The sequence below is a fragment of the Lathyrus oleraceus genome, chromosome 2 (assembly GCF_024323335.1).
Source record: "Lathyrus oleraceus cultivar Zhongwan6 chromosome 2, CAAS_Psat_ZW6_1.0, whole genome shotgun sequence".
Taxonomy (NCBI): Eukaryota; Viridiplantae; Streptophyta; class Magnoliopsida; order Fabales; family Fabaceae; genus Lathyrus; species Lathyrus oleraceus.
Window position 1 is genome coordinate 339,165,366 of NC_066580.1, and position 15,315 is coordinate 339,180,680.

General features: G+C 36.6%; 1 protein-coding gene across 1 annotated transcript; it reads right to left on the reverse strand.

Moving 5' to 3' along the window:
• Positions 1-272: 272 nt before the first annotated feature.
• On the reverse strand, positions 273-13,800 carry LOC127119408 (uncharacterized). The gene is made up of 18 exons (XM_051049641.1): positions 13,568-13,800; positions 13,210-13,489; positions 12,448-12,666; positions 11,528-11,586; positions 4,238-4,375; positions 3,324-3,398; positions 3,166-3,249; positions 3,013-3,074; positions 2,729-2,798; positions 2,317-2,392; positions 2,086-2,216; positions 1,520-1,579; positions 1,332-1,406; positions 1,149-1,253; positions 977-1,072; positions 808-888; positions 626-727; positions 273-525 (listed from the first exon to the last, which is right to left on the reverse strand). Exons 1-18 carry the CDS (start codon positions 13,613-13,615, stop codon positions 457-459), a joined length of 1,830 nt encoding a protein of 609 aa, XP_050905598.1. The 5' UTR covers positions 13,616-13,800; the 3' UTR covers positions 273-456.
• Positions 13,801-15,315: the final 1,515 nt, after the last annotated feature.

Sequence of the window (15,315 nt, forward strand, 5' to 3'; positions counted from 1 at the left end):
TACAAAATACTTTCTTGAAACAATAGTTTAGGTTAGAATATAATAAATATTAATATCTTTTTTGCTAATTTAGAGTATTGTTTCTCTTATGATATTCTAAGTGTATTCATGTAAATATATGCATCATTTTTTTTAAATCAACCTCTAGAACAACTTTTCTAACCACTTCAAAGGAACCCATATATTTTAAAATTTTATGCGGTTAATAATAATATGATTATCGTGGGTCAACTATTTCATTAAAGGGATAGGAAGAATATGCAACAAACAGCTAAAAATTGAAGGATATAATGCATTAAAACAAAAAATTTATACTTTACTCAACGAATGAATGGTGAAAACTCAAAATTGGCGTGTACAAACTCTAGGCAGAGTTTGCCGGAAGCTAATATGCAAAACAACTACACAAATCTTGCCGCAGAATATGACAATAATATATACGATGTATTGTGTCTTTTAGAAAAAAATGGCGATTTCCTTTTCAGTCATCTCAAACACATGGTCTTTTGCATCGGCTAAAGCACTCTGTAAGTGAAATATAATCAGATCCATGAAAATATAATAACATAAAAAGAAAGGTAAAGTAAAAGTGAGCCTATGGAAAAGGAAAGGCAGAAAATAGTACCTGGCCAAATTTGGTAAGGAAGTTACTGCCAAGGTTTAGAGATGTGACAGCCACATCTTCATTAGACTTGAGTGCTTGAGCAATAGCAAAAGCTCCATCATCCTGTGAGTTTTGATAAAGACGGTGCTTAGAGACTATTATGAAAAATTCCCTGTGAATGGAAGAGACAGATAAATTCATACCCTTATTTCATTAAATCCTAAATCTAGTGAAGTCAGAGCTTCATTAACAACTTTCAAGCTCCGAGCCAGGCACAATGCACCCTGCAATAGTTTTTAAATGAAACATTGATTGATGAAGATTGAAGAGAGGAACAGTTGGAAAAATGATTCAAGGTACTGAAAAACAAACTTCATCTCTTAGTCCATTTGCCCGCAAGTCCAGAACCGATATTGTTGTATTATATTTTAAAGCATCTGCAATGAACTCTGCCCCTTTTGCTCCTATCTGTATAGGTATTTGTGTTACGTGTAGAAGTTATGTATTTCAACAAATTTACAGGACACACATGGTGAACATTTACCTGGCACCAACCAAGTTTAAGGGTTTTTACGTTTCCATGGAACTTGATAACTTCGCCCAAGGCCTTGGCTCCATCTGGTCCAATGGGATTATAACTAAGTTCTAACTAACAACGAGAGATAAAACCCATGTCAGTATAAAAAAGACAATAGAAATAAACCAGAAAGTAATTTTTGGGGCTTACAGTGGTAATAACGGAATTATCTTTCAAAACTTTAGCAACAGCACCAACTCCAACAGCATGAATGTTATTTCCCCCCTGTACTATTAATCATTTTAGTCATGTCCCATATAACTCTTTGCATTCTTGTAAGGGAAATGCCAAAGCAGGTGACAGAATAGAAAAACTAAACAGAAACGAGCTCTTTTTACCAGATCTAATGTCGTTATTGACCGATTTTCCTTTAAAGCGTCTGCAATTTTTTCTGCACCCTGACAATTTTACAAAAATTTTAGCATTATCAGAAATCACATTGTTCCTTTAACAATAAAGATATAGATTGTGCATATATATTAGTTCTGTTGTAAGTTGTTATTGAGATTGTGAATATAAAGGGAAAACGGGTCTTTCATGAATGGCCGTACACACCAACACCCACCATCTATACATTTTTCTCCTGATAAAGTTTATACTTTATACACACTAATTTATTGTCTAAGTTTCTTATTGCAGATACACAAAACTGGTTTATATGCACTTGTGGTTTTTGACAGTATAGAAGGCAAGATATATTGAACAACAGTTATGGATAAAAAATCAGGAATTTGTAATATCCTGTCAGTATAATACTTATACATCATATCGTAGGAGTCCTATTTACTGTATGAAATCACACTTTGTAATGACATTCTGGTAGGAATGTTCCTAACATATTTCAACAAGAATTGTATTAATGCTACACCAAATTTGTGAAATAAGAAGTGACTGAGAAGAGTACCTCATCACCAATGTCATTCATGTAGATGTTCAACCATAGCAGGCTTTTGATCTTTTTAATATACCCAGCAACATAGAACGCACCTTTAGCTGTTAATGAGTTGTTGCCAATGTCTAGAAGTGAAAGTTTCCCTTGAAAACATATTTTACTCGTCAGATACTTCTAAATATTAAAGTGGCATTATTGATGAATAAATGGCATGGTCAATATCAGAAAATAAAACAAGTTTACCTTTATGTGAGGCTAATCCTGTCATCAACGAACGAATTCCTTCATCGCCAATAGAATTTCCATGCAAATGTAGTTCCTGCGCATATATTCAGAGTAAAGCATGCTTGTTTAAGGCAGCATTTAGCAAGGTCTACTTCAACTAGATTCCACAACATATTATCAATGTGATAAGAGAATACGCGTTGAAGGATTAGCACCCAACTTTTGTTAGGTAAGATTTGGAAATTTCAATTTACTGTTCAGAAATTCTTAATAGCATTGTGTGATAAAAGACACGTACTTTACAACTGAATTGCAAATTTAGAACTAGTGGCCACTGGCCAGGGAGTGGTATTCCAGAAGTTATAACTAAAACTTGGGAAGAATATAAGGTTGCCCATTTCATTGAAAATAAAATAATTAAGAACCATACCCTTAGAGACTTGTTTCCCTCAAGTGCTTTAGCCAATCCATTAGCCCCCAATGCACCACCATAATTGCCACTTGAGAAGAAAAAAGGTCAGAAGAATTCATAAAGAAGAAAATTAATAAGTAATGGACTGCTAAAATTTTATTAATGAAACAATTCAAGTGAAAATTACAATATCAAAAGCATGAAAGCAATAAATCGACCTTTCAATTCCCTCAATTTCAAACAAGGAAGATTTGGGAAAGAAAAGTTCTGGGACAAGACATAATGTTACAGTTTTTGCTTACTTGAGATGTATATTTCTTATGCTGTTATTCTCAAGAAGTGCTCCAGCCAGGCTTGTAAATCCCTACCTCCAATTCCAAGAAACAAACTTTTTTTAAAAAAAATTGAATACTTCAGAGCATCTACAAAATTGAAAGCTTGGGCAAAATGCATACAGAATATTCGATCATGTTGTTGTTAAGTTCAAGCACCCGCAAACTCGAATTTTTCTTCAGCATTTCTGCAATAGCTTTTGCACCCTGCATAACACAGCAAGCAATTCTGAATGCAATGTCGGAGGCACTCTATGAGTAATACCTAATACCAAGCTAACCTCATCCCCTAAGTCAGCACTGTTTAGCTGTAGCTTCTCAATGGTTGAGTTACCCATCAGTATGTCACATAGGCACTGTGAACAAGAATGTGAATACAATGTTAAACCACAGGTGTTAGACAATGATCAGCTATACTGCCAACTATTACTTTCTGTTATTTGCTTGAGAGAAGAGGTGGGTCATCATAAAAGCTAGATGATATGTTCTCTATCAGTCAAACATAGCTCTAAGAGTTATCAAATTGTCATGGTTAGTTAAGTAAACAATTAGGGAATATTCTACCAAGTACTGTCTCAATAAAAAAACATGGCATCATAGCCACTCCTGTCTATTCCTGTCGTTGTCTTGTCGTCCTATGTATGATTGAAGGATTGCAGATTATCACACAGGCTCAAACAGTCGCAAATAAATCTTTAAATATCAACTTTAAAAACCATATTACTCGCCTGCACTTGGATGAATCATTAAATTAACTAGCCTTAGCAAAGACACGGTAGGTTTAATATGAAGGAGGAATTTCCTAAAAGGTATTAATTTAAATTGGCTTGTCCATTAAGAATCAAGCTCCAATAAAATAACTCCCGACATTCTTTTGGATACATTTGATTGTACGTAAAAAGAGCTTGACATGAAAATAAATAAATAATTGCCACACAAGATTAGTCTCATTTTGTCCTCCATCACTATTACTAAGTGTAGAATAAAGGATAGTCAATGTGCTTAGGATTATTTACATGTAATATGGGTAGTTAGTTGAGGGAACTCAGTAAGAGAAATTGAGAAAAATACTGGTAAGGAAACATTAAAATTAGTCAAGAGAAAAGAAATACTGGGAGGATACTGTAATAATAATTAATCCAAATCCCAAATTAAGAGATGTAATAAATATAAACACTTAAGAGTTAAGACTGACCTTAGCTCCTTCATCTCCAACAGGATTTCCAGAAAGATCCAGAATCTTCAGTGTGATGTTTGATTGAAGAACACCATCAAAAGCTTTCATTCCAGCAGCAGTTATTCCATTTGCAGCAAAACTCACTTCCTCTGCAGTCTATATGGTATATATAACAAAATATAGTTAGCACATGCACACAGACATAACACCAAAACACATACCCTGATAAATTACCTGGCAGATCAGAATTATAAACCTAATTCCAGCTTCCACCAAGCAAGGTTTAGTATAAGCAAGATTTGACTCATAATTAATGACAATACAAGTTTCCATGCAATCTTTATATTTTATTAAACTGACAAATTACACATCTTGATAAACAAAAAAACAAAATGACGGTCTTGTTGAAATAAGCGAGACTAAGTGTTGAATAGCACAGGAAAAGATGATTTATATAGGAAAAAATACAGATTGTGGTATTAATTACATAGATATCCTACTCTATTCTAGAATATACTAGGAAATATTCTAAGGAATATTCTCTTCCTATATATACACATATGTAAATATCAACACTCCCCCTCAAGCTTTAGCATATAAGTCAAATGCATCAAACTTGTTACATATAAAATTGGTTCTGGGACTTCGCAGGGATTTTGTAAACACATCTGCCAATTGATCATTAGAGCTGACAAAGCTTGTGACGATGTCGTCTGACTCGATCTTCTCTCTGACAAAGTGACAGTCTATCTCAATATGTTTGGTCCTCTCATAGAAGACTGTATTTGAAGCAATGTGCAATGCAGCTTGATTATCACAAATAAGTGGCATTGGTCTTGTTTCTTCAATTTAAAGTTCCTTGAACAACTGTTTTAACCAAATAAGTTCACATGTTGTCATTGTCATGGCCCTATACTCTGCCCCAGTGCTTGATCTTGCAATTACATTTTGTTTCTTACTTTTCCAGGATATAAGATTTCCTCCAACAAGTACGCAATACCCAAAGGTGAATCGCCTATCAATGGGTGATCCTGCCCAATAAGCATCGGAGTATCCAACTATCAAAGTATGTTCTTTATCTTCATACACGAGACCTTTTTCTGGAGCACATTTGATGTATCTCAGAATTCGGATAACAGCTTCCATGTGTTCTTGACAAGGAGAATTTAAAAAATGACTTACCACACTAACTGCAAAAGAAATGTCCGGATGAGTGACGGTGAAATAATTCAACTTTCCAACTAATCTCCTATATCTTCATGGGTCAGATAGAGGCTCCCCCTGATTAGATAGAAGTTTGACACTTGGATCCATAGGAGTATAAGCTGGTTTAGCATCCAACAACCTTGTTTCTTCCAAAATATTCATACCATATTTCCGCTGGAAAATCACCAAACCATCTTTAGATTGGACCACCTCAATTCCCAAGAAGTAGCGGAGTTTACCAAGATCTTTTGTCTGACATTGATTCAAGAGATGTTGTTTCACCTGAAGTATTCCCTATTGATCACTACCAGTTATGACGATATCATCTACATACACAATAAGATAGATGCACCATTGGGCTGAGTGACGATAAAAAACAAAATGGTCAGCTTCACTACGGGCCATACCAAAATGAATGTACTACAGCGCTTAAGACCATAAAGAGGCTTGTGTAACTTACAAAAACCATATTCGATGACTCCTCCTGAGCAACAAACCCAGGTGGTTGCTCCATAAATACTTCCTCTTCAAGATCACCATGTAAAAAGACATTTTTGATGTCAAGTTGATGAAGAGGTCAATGTCGAATGCCTGCAATGGCTAGAAGAAGTCTGACAGATGCGATCTTGGCTACAGGCAAGAAGGTATCACTATAATCCAACCTAAAAATCTGAGTGTATCATTTGGCTATCAAACGAGCTTTAAATCGATCGATCTTACCATCTATTCCAACCTTCACTATATAAAGCCAACGACAACCTACTAAAGATTTTCCGGGGAGAGAGGAACCAATTCCCAAGTACCACTACTTTGAAGAGCACATATTTCATCAATCAATCATTGCTTGCCTCCACTCAGGGTGAGATAATGTTTCACCTGGAGTTTTAGGAATATAAACAGAAGACAAACAAATATATTGTAAAGGGGAAAGACGGTGATAACATAAATCAATATAAGGATTTCGTGTTGACGTATACCTTTTCGAAAGGCAATCGGAAGATCAGATTCAGGTTGCAGGATCGGATCCGGTGATGGCGAAAGCATCGGAGGAGAGTCTGCAATGACCTCAGGGGCAGGTATGACCTCAAGGATAGGTACGGTAGACGGTTGGCGACGTTGATATATTTGAAGTGGACGAGGAGTGGGGGGGAGGGGGGGGGGTTCAACTGTAGGGGTGTTTAGTGTGTCAGGTTCCCTGGAATGATGGGGAATAATGACATATGGGACTTCCAGAAGATGTATGGGAGTGCTTTCCTGAAGGGGTTCCGAAGTTACTTGGCTGAACTCGAAATATGGAACAGACTCAAAGAAGGTAACATAGGCTGATACGAGGTATCATTGTAGAGTATGTGAATAACAACGATAATCCTTTTGAGATCGGTGATAACCAAGAAAGATACACTTGAGTGATCGAGCTGATAGTTTATCAAGTCCAGGGGAGAGATTGTGTACAAAACATGTTGACCCGAAGGCTCGAGGAGGAATTGGGTGAAGGGGAAAGTGTGAAAACAGGATTGAATGGGGGATTTTATTATTAAGGACAGATGAGGGCATTCAATTTATAAGGTAACATGTCGTGAATACAACATCTCCCAAAATCGGAGAGGAACATTACCATGGAGAAGTAGGGTTCGGGTGGTTTCTACGAGATGCCGATTTTTGCATTCGACTACCCCGTTTTGTTGAGGTGTATGAGGACAAGATGTTTGGTGGAGAATACCATTGGATGACATAAAGGTTTGAAATTGTTGGGATAAATATTCACGTGCATTGTCACTTCTTAGGGTACGAATATACAAATCAAATTGGGTTCTTATTTCCCGATAAAATTGTTCAAAAATAGAAAACAATTATGATTTGTTCTTCATTAAAAATAGTCGCATGCAACGTGAAAAATCATCAATGAAGATTACAAAATACCTAGACTCAAAAGTAGACTCAATAAGCGAGGGACCCCAAACATCAGAGTGAACTACAGCAAAAAGAGACGCAAATTGACTCGATCAGGAAAGTGACTACGAATATGTTTCCCTAACTGACAAGACTCACAATGTAAAGTGGATAATTTAGATAAACTGGACACCAACTTTTGTAGCTTGGAAAGACCTGGATGACCGAACTATGCATGTATGGTGAGTGGAGAATCTGTGGTGGAGCATGTGGTAGATGACAAAAGTAGTTGAGGCCTTGAGACTCACATCCGACGCCAATCATTTGTCCCGAAGTCTGATCCTGCAAAGTAACATTACTGTTAGTAAAGGTGATAGAACAATTAAAGGACCGAGTTAAACGACTGACTGACAATAAATTAAATGGGGAATTAGGTACATATAGGACATAAGTAACAAAGAGAGATGGTAGAATTTTGAACAGTGTCAATCCCTTGAGATCGGGTTTTTAAGAATCATTTGCGGCAGTTATACTAGGTAAGAAACCAGAGGTAGAGAGGGAATAGAAAAGACATATATTACCGGTAACATGATCAGACGCACTAGAATCGAGGACCAAAGGACCAAAAGGGGATGATTGAGAGAAGCAAACAGATGAATTACCAGTGTGTGCAACCGAAGGCATGGAACCAGAGTTTTGATTAGTCTGACCCCACCTGAGAAAATTTTCGTAGCTTGGCGTAGAGTTCTGAAGAGAAGGTGAAGTTTGCAGAGTGTCTGGATGATCGATTTGAGTTGCATTTACCTGGCATGGAGGTCTGCCTTGCAACTTCCAGCAACGGTCAATAGTATGCCCAAGCCGATTACAATGGTCACACTTGGGACTAGGTTTGGAGTTGGATGACCCTCCTCAAAAGCGATTCTAATTGTTGCCAAGAGATGCAAGGATAGCAGTGTCACATGGTGTCGGTGCAGCAATAGATGGAGGGAAAAGTGGGTCAAAAGCATGTGGCGTAGCCAAGCGCAACAGTTGTTCACTAACTGTATCATAGTTAGGAACAATAGTACCTGATAAAATCTGGTTACGAACGGACTCAAGCTCTTATGGCAGTCTGATAAGTGTCATGATCATGAAAAATGTACTTCGTTGTTCGGCCTGAGTTGTTGCATCTTTTGCGTAAGGCATGAGAGTGGCGTAATTTGCTTTCAAGGCATCAAGCTTACTCAAATAGGCTTGCATATCCATATTTTCCACCTTCAGAGTGTTGATTTTTACGGATGACACTATATAGACAATGAACATCGTTGGAGACGACTTTCTTGACATTTTGCCAAACCCCATAGCAAGTGGAGAATGCTTGGTACTGTGCTTGGAGATTAGGTGTTACGGAAAACCATAGCACAGTGCACAGCGATGCATTGGTTTTCTTCCATTTAGCAAGTTTGACGGCGGGGACAGCATCCACTTTCGTGGTTAAGTGATTTTCATATCCTTATCCTTGACCGTGAAATCACATCTTGACAGCACCGGCCCATATGTTGTAGTTGGAAGAGCCGGTTAACTTTTCACATGAGATAAGCATAACTTAGGTAAACGAATCATTGAAACCAGAATCATTGTCTCCCATGGCTTGGACAACAAAAAAAACGGAGTAAAATCGGGGTTTTTTGCACTTGAGCACCGTTTTTCGTGAGTTGGAAAGTAAAACGGAGGTCGGATCTGGAAAGGGGGGGAAGGCGAGTGGGCCGGTGGAAAAACGGCTGGAATCGGCCACCGGACACGCTGGCACACGCGGAGAAGCAAAGGCGCGTGACGCCCACGCGCAAGGAGACGAGCGGCGCGTGGGGGAGCGTGCGCGTGGGGGAGCGTGAGCAGGTGACTGACGGCGGGACAAAGGGTGACAGCCGGATCGGAGGACGGCGAATCGAATGGTGGGGCCGATTTTTCGAAGCGTCGTCGGAAGTTTTGACAGAACAGTAATGGCGGCAGTATGGTTTGCAAAAAAAATTCTCACCGAAAGACAGTGGATCAACCGGGTAAAGCACGGCGAAGAAAAAATTGTCTCTTAGCAGACTCTAGATACCATGTTGAAATAAGCTAGATTATTATGACGGATTACGGAAAACTGCGGCGAACCAAAATAGACCTTATAAAGTAAATAAAATAGATGGCACATGTCTCGAACAATTAAAAACAGAACTAAAAAACAAAAATAGTAATAACAATGTAACATAAACTAGAAAAAAGAAGTAAAAAATAACAGAGCACTCACAAAGAGAACTAATAAAGAGAGAAAAATACAGCACTGTAAAAACAGAGCTGGAGAAAAACTAGAAGTAAAAAATAAACAACAGTAGCATAACATGCAACCGAGACAAGAAAAACAAGAACATTAGAGAAGAAGGGATACACAAGTAGAACACAAGAAAAACAACAAGAGTAACACAGATAGAAAAATAAAAGAGAAAAAAACCTGACGAAGGATAGAGATAGGGAAAAGAAGAAACGTGGATAATAGAAAGGTTGCAGCATGTTTTAGTTTTATAAATATTTAATCAGAGTAATTATTTGTATTTAATGAGGGTTATTGGTATTTAATGAGAATTATAATTGGGGTTGAGTAAAATAATACAGAGACGCAAACTTTCAGTTCTTTTTTTAAAAATAACCCGCAATTTCCGCAATGAACCTTAAACTCGTGGCGGCCGCCATGGCTCGCAATTCAAAATCCGCCACGCCATAACTTTTCCATTGCGCTATTTTGAATTTCCACAACCGCAATCCGCCATGACCGCAATTTGACAACACTGATTTAGAGACATTTAGATTAAACTGTGTCTTGAATAGCACAGCGGAAAATGATTTATATAGAAAAAAATACAGATTATGGTATTAATTACATAGATATCTCCTGTATTCTAGAATATTCTCTCTTCCTCTATGTATATATAGATATGTAACTATCAACATGTCATTAACTAGTTATGGCATTTGATCTTGCAGAAATATATTTCTCTTAAAGAACCTGTCTATTCAATATTTTAATCAATTTTCTCTTTCGAGGATGCTTCCATAGACTGTTCACTATAATGACTTGACAAAGAAAAGAGGAACTGTGCCAGTATCATTAAGTGGAGTTCTACATATAGTATATACTATTTCTAACAGATAACTGACCTTCGGCCTTAAAAAGACTACATGGTTAGATAAGTAACAAGATGATTTAGTACTTAAAGAAGCAAAACTCTTCATTTTGAGAAACAAATAATGAAACACCTGCAGCCAACTGTTAGCTACAAGTTTCAAATGGTATCACTAATTTATGACTCAACTTTTTACAGAATTTTTCAAACATGCCCACCTGATCCTCGAGCACATTCATTATCAATTACACCCCCTCCACATCATATAAGCTGCAGAGCATCTAACTATGAGTGAATTGGGTTTAGAGAACATTGTATTTTCACTAGTAATTACAAAAATCATTTCACTTTGTTTTCCGATTTAAAAAAATTGTATCGTACATGATAAAAAGCAATAATAATTTTCAATACAAAATTTTCTTAACAAGTACTTAGAGAAAACAAGATGTTAATTTTGTATTTATTAGTGAAAACATAAAATGCAAACTAGAAACGTTTTCTCGAACCAAGTAAGCCCTAAAAATCTAAGTCATTAATCACGCCTTGCAAGTCATAGAAGGATATTTAAAGTAAAATGCTGAAACATTCAACAGCAAATACACTGATTAATCCATTATGACTTTTTGAATTAAGAAATATGTTGCGACTTGTGAGAAATAAATAAATAAATAGAACTGTTTTCATGTCTTAACTATATGTTTTTCCTGCATGTCAATGCATAATGTGCCATTTTGAATACAAGTTGTTATTTGCCACATATTCATATCTGCCCTGCTAGCTGATTGATAATATTAATGATCAAACAGTTACAAATTATAACATACAACTACATCCTTGCTGCCACTATTATGCTTCTATGAGAAAAAAGTCAGTTACTTGAGTCCAACGAAAGACTTATTTTTGCCTTTGAAAGTCGTTATGCTAAAATTGATTCAATTACTAAGTAGCCTTTTGTTCCTCCAAGTAACTGAAGCAATGAATACTCTAGATAATTCAGAGATATGCTTGTGTGGGTAACACCACAATTTCATTTTCAACAACAATCTGATAAATAAAGGATAGTAGTTACCTGGTTGAATGCCAAGCTCTCTGCAAGAAAGAATAGTCCTTCATCTCCAAAACTGCGACCTGCCACATTATATGTATGATATAACTGAAGTTTTCCTTTATAAATGCATTTATGTCAACAGTACGCGCAGGTTAAAAAGGGTCATGTCAATAGAGTCGACTGCAATAAAGCAAGAAATGTCTAACAGGCCTGTAACACCTAAAATACAAAATTTTCTTTGCTTCCGTTATTGAATCAATTTATATGTATGGATCTTAATGTAAAAAAATATTTATATTGATTTTCAAAACAAATTTGATACTTGGAATACCCTAAAAATAAACGGAACTATTCTTTTTAGTAACTTCATTTATTGTCCTTGTTTCGAATGTGGTCGGAATGTAGAACGACTGAACTATTTAGAGCAAGATCGTCAATCAAATAACTAGCACTATAATCAAATCAGTGGACTTTGAAGTAGACACTTAAACCAGAGATTTTAAAATCAAATCAGCTTCTAACTCATAACTCTCCAACAATGTAATTCATTCGTAAAATCAAGTCAAATCCCTCAACGTTATTTTGTGAGAAAAACATGTTGAGAAGACAAAGAACTCAAAATTGAGACACGAGCCATGAATGGTACAATAACAGCACTATTTTGAAAATTTTACACAAAGAAACCACACTTACTAAATTAGAAGCATATCACACAACCAAAATGTATTTCATTTGAAAAATCAAGTCAAACCCCACAACATTTTTGAGAGGAAAAAAACAAGTAAATAAGACAAAGAACACACCAAAATTGAGAGGCACAATCCATGAATGGTACAAGAACAGCACTATTTTGGAAATTTTACACAGAAAGCACACTAACTAAATTAGAGGCATATCAGGGAACCAAAAAAAAAAATCGTATATATTAATAGCCAGCATACCTGACATATCAACAAATGGAAATGCCCTCAGTTCTTGAGCAAACTCGTTAAGTTTTTGTTGAGATTGTTTCTCAATCTTCACCCCAAGCTGGGACAACAAGTTTGTACCAGCGGCAAATGACCATTTCAATCCTTGTGAAGAAGACTGGCTTTCAGCGGCTGGAGACTTTGATTGCTTTGGAGTTGGAGCAAGAAGCTTCCCCGCCAACTTCCAGATAACTGTAAGATGAAAACAAATTAGTACCACCATAATGATCATATCTACAATGATCTTTTTTCTGTTACAGCTTCCTATCATACCCATGATGATCATTTTTTTACACCAATCACACAATGACACAACTATAAAATTCTTATCATAAATGTCTAACAATAATGATATATGAAGTTCATGAATGATGTTTATCCTATCCTATCCTATCTATTATTGCATCACATCCTCACCCAATAATTGCAATTTCAAAAACAAATATGAAACAGGAGACAATCATAAAGTACAGTACTCAAAAGAATGAATTGGCAGCATTTATCTTTTGCAAATAATCTCATCCATATGTCACATCACAACCATAAAAATACCATATCATACATGATCAATTCAAATGCAGGAAGCAAACTCGATTTCACAAAATAACCACTAGAATTAAACTAATATTGAAGAAATTGCATTATTTACACCAAGTCATAGAACCAATCCTCATTTCCAAATAATCATGAAAATATCATTATGAAACATAGAAAACCACGAAATGAATTGGATACCGAATGTGACGGCTAAGATAACACCAAATGGAGCCACAGCGGTTGCAATCTGTTTAACAGTAGCAACCGACAGAGTCGCATTAGCCTGAGACTCGCGATAGACTCTACGGGAACCAGAAGCACGTGCCGAAGTTCCTTCGACACTAGAGCCAGCCCTAACCACGAAGCTTCTAGAAGACACTCCCAGAGCAAAGGTTCTCCGGCTCTTTAAAGGCGGAAGCCAGACGAATTGGACGGCGGTAACGGCCAGATATTGCGACCGGTTTTGGCGGAGGCCGAGCTGCGAGATGAGAGAGAACGCGTTAGGGTTTGGATAAAGAAGAAAGAGAAGCCGTTGGTTAGTTGGTTAGTTACTTACTTGCGGTTGCAGGTGTGAGTAGATAGAGAGCGTGGAAGTGAAAGCCATGGATTATGAAAAATGAAGTAGCATAGAAGAATTAATTGAAGATAGAGATTTATTAAACAGTGGAAAATAATTGTTCGTATTTGGATAATTTCACCGAAGACTGGGACTGAGAAAGCTGAGTTTGTCTAGAGAAGAAAGAAGAATGACTAAAGGTTTGGTTTTGTTCTTGTTGCCTTGTGTTCTATCACTAGGGCTGTTTTACTAGGTTGGATTTGTCATTTTTCCACACACACGAATTTACTTTTTGTTTATAAAATTTAATTTATTTTTACTTTTATTTTTATTTAAAATTGTTCCATATTGGAACCAGAATTAATCGATAGATGAGGAGGTCGAGTTTGTTGTAGTGATTCTGAATTTATGATGGAGTGGTTAGTAGACTAACATGTGAGATTAACACTCCAACTCTCAAGTTAGTATGAGAAGGGAAAAATGAGGTATGAATGAAAATGAATTTGAATACTTGCGAAATGACGTGATTTCCTTCGTAAAAAAAGAGAAATTGTTGGTAACTAAAAATATGGATTATGATCATTCGTTTGATTGATCTAGACAACTAGCAAGGTCTTTATGTCTGGAATTGTTTGCTCATAAAGGAAAATTGAGATTACATTATGCATTTATCCCTTTTATTCTGATATTAGACATTTTCCTTTTTGGCCTTGTGGAAGGTCCGAGACAATTGGCCTCAAGCCCTTAATTCTGCTTTGCATGACGAGGGTTTGTAATACACACCTCTGGTCGACCATAGGATCTAGAAATGTGAAGGTTTTTAATAGGACTTCCTCATCACCCTTGAGAACATGCACATTAAATGTCTTTCTTGTAATAGGTAATGTTTCGTTATGAGTGATTGACGTGTGTCTTTACACTAGTCAATGGTGATGTCTACTCTTCCTTAGAGCACACGAGTACTTTGGACAATTTTTCGAGGAGATCTCAACTGCTTGTGGTGCGTAGTTGATCGTACGATCTTTGTTGAATGAATAGGATATAAAAGGCTTATGAAGCGCCATTTTAGCCTCTCTTTTTTTATTAGCGACCTACGAGAGAGATCTTTTTACTTCCTACGCCATTTTCATCGCGAGCTTCTTTGTTCCAGCATTTGATTAAGACTATACGATATTGTCCGTTGGTGCAGATCATGCATGTTTGATTGACCCAACTTCTTCAAAATAAAGTTCAATGTTTTTCTTTTGCTTCTGCTCTCTTTTTCTATGGTTTCAGAATAGTGAATGTTTGATCTCTTACCTTCTTCCGTGGGAGATTTCCTATGTAACCGTATTTTCTTCTAAGGGTGCCAATGTTTGAACTTGCTTGTTTATCATATTTTATTTGTATTTGGCATCTCTTCATAGTATTCTGAATCATGGAGATTGTATTAACCTCGACCAGGATGGTTGGTAGAGATACCTTGGGTGATTGGGTGGATCGAGGCATAATACGAATTGTTTCTACTTTTGTTCGTAAGGGTTCCCTATAATAGGCTTGGATCAACGTAGATCCTTAATTTGACAGGGATAATTTCCCTCTGATGAGGATAAGAGGGTATGCGATCAATTTAATGGGTGTGTCATCCCCTTCCATGAATGCTTATTCACCTTCAAAAGCTTTCACCTTCCACTTAATGAGTTTAAGGTTAGTGTTATGAATCATCTGATGATTGTCCCCTCGTATTTAGATTTGTATGTTAGACATCT

Excerpts from the sequence above, each read along its gene's own strand:
- LOC127119408 (XM_051049641.1), bottom strand. The coding sequence starts at position 13,615 with ATGGCTTTCACTTCCACGCTCTCTATCTACTCACACCTGCAACCGCAA. Across the intron at positions 4,376-11,527 it reads AGAGCTTGGCATTCAACCAG|ACTGCAGAGGAAGTGAGTTT; the intron begins GTAACTACTATC and ends TATACCATATAG. Across the intron at positions 2,217-2,316 it reads AGGATTAGCCTCACATAAAG|GGAAACTTTCACTTCTAGAC; the intron begins GTAAACTTGTTT and ends TATGTTTTCAAG.